Source organism: Vanellus vanellus (assembly GCF_965231255.1).
Source record: "Vanellus vanellus genome assembly, chromosome: 15".
Classification (NCBI taxonomy): domain Eukaryota; kingdom Metazoa; phylum Chordata; class Aves; order Charadriiformes; family Charadriidae; genus Vanellus; species Vanellus vanellus.
In genome coordinates this window covers 15,264,669-15,270,668 of record NC_138920.1, presented here as the reverse complement: position 1 = coordinate 15,270,668, position 6,000 = coordinate 15,264,669, and the positions used below count along the sequence as shown (strand labels likewise).

General features: G+C 49.8%; 1 protein-coding gene across 1 annotated transcript in view; it reads left to right on the top strand.

Annotated features, from left to right (window-relative positions):
• Positions 1-239: 239 nt before the first annotated feature.
• The window catches only part of COL20A1 (collagen type XX alpha 1 chain), a gene marked incomplete at its 5' end in the record, with an annotated part of 48,162 nt that continues 42,401 nt past the window's right edge, over positions 240-6,000 (top strand). The window contains 4 exons of the mRNA XM_082491066.1: positions 240-312; positions 2,791-2,901; positions 4,610-4,753; positions 4,998-5,156. Coding sequence (XP_082347192.1) covers positions 240-312; positions 2,791-2,901; positions 4,610-4,753; positions 4,998-5,156 — 487 coding nt within the window. The remainder of the gene's footprint in view (positions 313-2,790; positions 2,902-4,609; positions 4,754-4,997; positions 5,157-6,000) is intronic.

The window sequence follows — 6,000 nt, the reverse complement described above, 5'->3', positions numbered from 1 at the left end:
CCAAGGCATTGAACAGCTGTATTGGAGAGACCAAGAATGGGAAATAATACATGGGAATTGCAGGAAAATCCAGCATGTGCTTCTCCATCCGCTCTTTCAGTGCTCAGCGATGTATAGAGCTGTAGACCTCAGCTTGCGGTCCCTTAACCGAGGACTGCAAAAACTTGGGTTTTGATGTGGTGAAATGTAAATTTTACTTCTCCTTCCTGATGTTTGCCTTCTTGTAGGTCCCAATCACCATGCTGATTAGCACTTGCTTCTTTTTTGCCTGCCTGCCTGTGGCGAGCCACGTCTGGGGACGAGTGGGCCAAGGTAAGGAGCCCTCCTGCCCTCGCTCGGGGCAATTCCTGCCGTCTGGATGTCACCTGGATTAGCCCAGCCCTTGCCTGAGCCCTTCCCGGTGGCAGTGGCACCACATGAGAGGGATGCTCCCAATCACACACAGGGTTTCAGGGGGCTGCTCTGTTCTGCTGTCTGTCAGTGAAGCTCCAAACAGCCCATTCCCACACATGAAGAGCAACGGGATCCCTCCCCACCCTGCAAAGCCCGTCCTCATCACTGGCAGCAGCCCAGCATGCCGCTCCCTCGCAGCAGGGATGCATTTCAGCCTGTGTAAGCAATGGAGGGTTCTTATGGGATCTGCAGACGGAGCTTGAGAAATAGGAAGACAAAAAAGGTGTTGCTTCTGTTAGTGACTGCATCTGTCCTGCCCTCTGAAACTATGGCTTTGGACACACACGGTGGTACGTGGTGCAACATCTGGACAAGAAAGCACATGAGGTGCATTCCTTCTGTAGCTCCCATAGTACCATTCCTTCCTCTACTCCCATAGTACCATAAATGACCAGAAAATACCTATAGCACCTCACCATAGCCTTTCTGAGGTTGAAGATCCACCTTTATATTATGTTTGAACCTTCTGTGGAAGCAGTCAGCACAAAGGTTTCTAGAGAGGCGATGGCACCTCACAGTTTGGACAGACGTGCCTCCCTGTTGTGTATCTTCCCAACCAGCCTCTGCAGATAACTCTGGGCTTAACCATCAGCCGGAGAGCAAGGTTACAGCATCAAACAGTACGCGTCCAGCACAGGGCAGGGAAACAGTGGAGCTTTCATGGCGCTGGGGCTCATTTGCATCCAGCACATAATGGCGCTTTAGAGGATGCTGTCCTTTGGTCTGTCTGGGGACATTCTTGCCTTTTTCACTTCTGGGCTCCTAGAGTGATGGCCAAGGAGTTGGACATCTCCATGTTTAATCTAAAGAAGACAGTTCCATGTTTAATCTAACTATGAATTCCCTCATTGTTCCATGATCTTTTACCATCTCTCTAAGGCGTGATTCTGGGATTTTATTTTGTCCCTCACCCCTCTTCCCCATGTTTTCTTTCTTCCCCTTCAGATTTGCCTGGGGTGACATGTGAATCTGAGCTTTGTTTCCCCCCAAATAGTTATCTGCTTGTTGGGCAGCCTGCAGGAAGTCTCTGCAAGGAAAGGTTAAGGCACAGATGTTGGGCTGAGACAAGCAAGTCCTCGCTGCCAACTCTCACTGCTTTCCTGGGCTGTGGCTGGATGGCAAGGATGTCAGGAGATGTCTTGGACATCATGCAAGACCAGATTAGGGACTTGAGGAGTCCTGTGCAAGACAGATTGCCAGCACTGAGCCGGACACTCCAGGTCACCATAAACTTTTTTTATGAGTAATGGTGAAAGGAAAGAGATTGGCAACAACTGCAAATGAGGGTGGGTGTTTGAGTGCAGATGCTGATATTGTGCAGGAAAAGGACAGGCTCACTCGTTGCAAATGAGGGCAGCCTGCTGGAAGGGCAGCTGTAGGTACAGTGCCAGGAAGGAAGGGAGATAAATCCGCTGAGTTGTCATCCTGTACCCAGTCAAGTGAAGAAGTTTCATACGGTGACGTGTGTACGACAGTACAGCTGTTTTACCTAGGAATCATTGAGTCAAAGAGTGACACATGAGTTCAGACCTCTAGCTGGGGTTTAAAAGATATCTGTGAAATCTGGAGATGATAAGGGAATGCGCTCTTTCTTCTTTTTACCTCCTTGTCTGATATTATTTTTTTCCTCAGGATTTGTCATTTAGTTTGCTGCTCCCTGCAGCAAATGGATACAAGCTGGTGCCCATGAGTTATGGTCCTGCCAGGAACTGTTATTTACACTTTAGCAGGTTTTCTTTCTTTTTTTTATTCTTCTTCTTTTTTTTTTTTTTTCTTTCTAAACGCAGCTGGTCCTTGGAGCTGCCTCTGAAATGATCTTTCTGCAGAAGTATGGGATCCATCAGCTGGGGAATTTCCGTATTTCTCAGCAGCCCAAACCTATTGAAGAGCCTCATGAGCCCTTGTATCTCTTTGCTGCCCTCCCATTTCAGATGTTTGCACCAAAGACACTTGCTGAAACAAAGCGTCCTGCTTGAAAGCTCCTGGGAGAGTCCTCCAAGATGTGAGGGCTCCAGAGAAAGCCCCCACTTCTGTGGGAGGCTGTATTCCCTGTTTGCAGCAGTATATACTGAGGTCTCATTTGAGCACCTGAGAAACTCCTCTTGGCATAGGGTGGAGGCTACAGATTTGCAGTGACTCGCGGTGGGTTTCCTGGCAGAGGAATTGCGGTGCGGCGTCAGGGGATGCTGAGGACTTGCATGGGATGGTGGTGGTTTCCTCTGCACTGCAACTGTTCCCATGTCCATAGAGGAGATGGCACATGCGGTGTTTTGTAGGTGCGTGTGCAGAGGGAGGAATTGCATCCATAACAGCATGGACGTGTCTCCTCCTCCCCAGGGTCAGGCCGGCTGAAACTCACTGTCCTTTCGGAAGACAGGCTCCAAATGAAATGGAAAGAGACGGAAGGGGACATCAATGGCTACAAAGTTCGGGTAAAGCCCATGGCAGGTATGTGCTAACGTGCTGGATGTCAGACCCGGCAAAGATTTGTGTATGAGTGAGGGACTGAGCTCCACCTTCTGACTGGACAGCATAATAAGAGCATTATTTAGACCTTAAGGTGATAGAGGTAAGGCAGAGGGAATTATCTGCTGGTTGTTCTGGTTTCGAGTCTTGATTACCGACATCAAAAGTTTCCACTGGGCTGTACGGACAAGAAGTTTTCTGGCCACCATGAGAGCAGTCCATACTGCCACATCAGTGCAGGCACAGTCCCTCCATCACTCATTCACAAGAGAGAGGTGAGATTCAGCTCTCTTCATCCTAGGGGAAAGGCTTAGCCGGAAAGTGTTGCTCTTTGGGACTGTGTGAGACCAGACTGTGTCTGGTTCTTCTGTGGGAGCTCCCAGCTCTTCCCCCACCTGCAGCGACACGGGATGGGATGTCCTTGATCCCACGTGTGGGGGTTTCTCAGCCCTCTGGCTCCCTGCCCCGGCTGAGCTCCAGCTGTCCTTGACTTAGGATGCTGAATCTGGTGGTGTTGGAAGGACATGAGGTCCCTCGGTGGGGATCAATGGTTGGGGGAAACCTTAGTCTTGGCTGGCATTTGGTTTTCGGTTGCTGCCACTCTGCCAGCGAGCCGGAGAAGGGAGCTGCCAGGCAGGACCGCGTGCGGCAGAGCTCTTGTGATCATCCACCCGCTTTTAGCTCAGCCCCCACCTGTTTCCCAAGCTGGAGCAGGAGGTTTCTCATTCCTTCCCTACCCTTGGTGGAGAGCGATGAGCATCCCGGGAATGCAGGGAATCCCCACCAGCATTCCTGGCACATGCCTGAGGTTTTCCCTCTTTGTAGGCTGTAGAGCTCCGTCTCCAGCCACAGGCATGAGCACAGGGATGGTGGGATCAGAAACGCATCCATCTCTGTAATTTAAAGCTTGTAGACCTTGTAGACCTTTCTTAATCCGTGGGGTTTAGGGAGCTACTTTGCCTCTCTCCCTTTGTCTTGTGTAGCGCAGAGGCGACGGTGCAGCATTGGCTGCTGCTTGGCAGAGCTGCTTTGCTCCATCTGCTCACTGCTGTGCCAGCGCAGAAATGCCCCAGTTCCTGGCTGGTGGAGGCATCACAGCCCCAGGACAGGTCCCACAGCCACAGGACATGGCAGAGGGGTCTGGAGTCAGCGCTGGCCCCAGAAATGAGCTGTCTCCCCACAGAGAGCAGCTGCCCTTGGAGAGAGATGGGGCTTGCAGAGACAGCACAGTGAGAGCGGCTGGGATAAGTAAGATGAGTCCCAAGTGCCAGTGATGACCTCAGGAGACACCCAGGCACTTCCTCGTTTTGTCATGTATGACATCCAGCACATCAATTGGTTGGATGTTTTCATAAGCAGTATTTACTAGCAATTACTCAATTTTTACCATCTGCAGACCGGCTTTTCACTCAGCAACTTCTTGAGAAGTTGGCGAAAGTTGCACTAACGCTGGGTAGGAACTGGTTTTCCATTTTGGGCACGTATCAGAGATTTTAAAAAAACCCTAAACGTTTTCAACGCTGGAGTGGGAAAAAGAGTAAAAATCAGAGATCCACAAAATTAAAAATAGGAATAAGAGTTGACTGAAGTCCCTAGGCAGACATTCCCTGCATTTCAGCGGTGCTTTTGCTACTGTCAGCTTAAATTTAAGCTCTAACAGTCTCTGAACTGTGGTTTCATCCCACCTCAGGGGACTCGGAGCAAGAAGTCATGCTGAAAACCAAGACTCCCAAAGCCACAGTGGGGGGCCTGAGCCCTACCAAGGAATACACGCTGCAGGTCTACGTGCTCAATGGCTCCCAGGAAGCTCTCTTTGCCAAGAGGAAATTTGTGAGTAAGTAGAGTGTGCTACATTTTACCATTCAGAGAGCTCCTGAGGCTCTTGGAGATGTTGCTCCTAAAAGCTCATCCTCCAGAACTCATCCCCCTGTAGACTATGCGACAATCACAGGGCCTGTTACTACTTTTTTTGGAAGGTTAGAAAGGAGAATGGTGAAGACGCAGGAGGTGAAAAATGGACCATGCCTCATAGATCTGCCTAGACTGACTCTCTCTCCCTGTCTTTGGTCTTCCCACAGTAGAGGAGCTAAAAAATGCATCCCAGACTAGAAATAACCGAAGAAACTCAGGAGCTGCGTCAGGAAAGAATCTCACCTCTTCAGGGAGCTCAACAGCTGAGCACAGTGGGGTGGCAGAGGCCACCCCACCACCCCTGAGCGCCGTCCTGACACAGCCAGGTGGGTGCACAGCTGTCCCTAAAAGCACTCCCACCCTCCCTCTGCAACCCCTACTTCATCAGGGACATTCAGTCAGTGAGACATGGCGCCCAGTCTCATCTCTGGTGTGCATCTCTGAACTACAAGAGCACAGTCAGCAACCTAAAAATATTTGCCCCTCATGACAGCCAAACTGTCCAGCCTGGCATAGCACATCCACGTGTTCCTGGGGCTTACGGGTATTCAAATTAAGCAGATACAGTCAAATCCTTCAATTGAGAGCAGATCCTTTGAGAACAAGCTGCTCCCAAGGCACTGGGGCTAACGATGCCTGATTTCCTAAGCTGCAGATGGTCTACAAGAAGGTGTGACCTCTTTCTGTGGCTGAAGACTGCGTATATAACTGCACAGATTTTCTCATGTGTCTAATAACAAGTTTTGCATGTGCGCAGAAAAGTATTTGTACACGTTGATGGAAGAAAGATCCGTCAGGGCCATTATAGAAAAAGACTGGCACTAATATAGGATGTTTCTGAGTCACACACTGCTGAGGTCTGGAGAGTCACTGGGTATCAGGTGCCATGGTATGTTTTCCCTGGTTTATGTTTTATAAACATTCATTATTTTTCATCATCAAAGATAATGGGAAGGACAAACTTTTGATGTGATCCTTTACTGATGTTATTACTATCATCTCATGAGCCCACTTGCAGCCCTCAGAGAGGCGTGAATGAAGATGGCATCGTCTGCCTACCTACCTGTTTGCAAAAGGCTGTAGGACTTTTATGCTCTCTGAGCCCCCTACACCTCTGCCAACGTGGCTGAAATCAGCTGATGACTACAGCAGCTTACAGGGGGATAACAC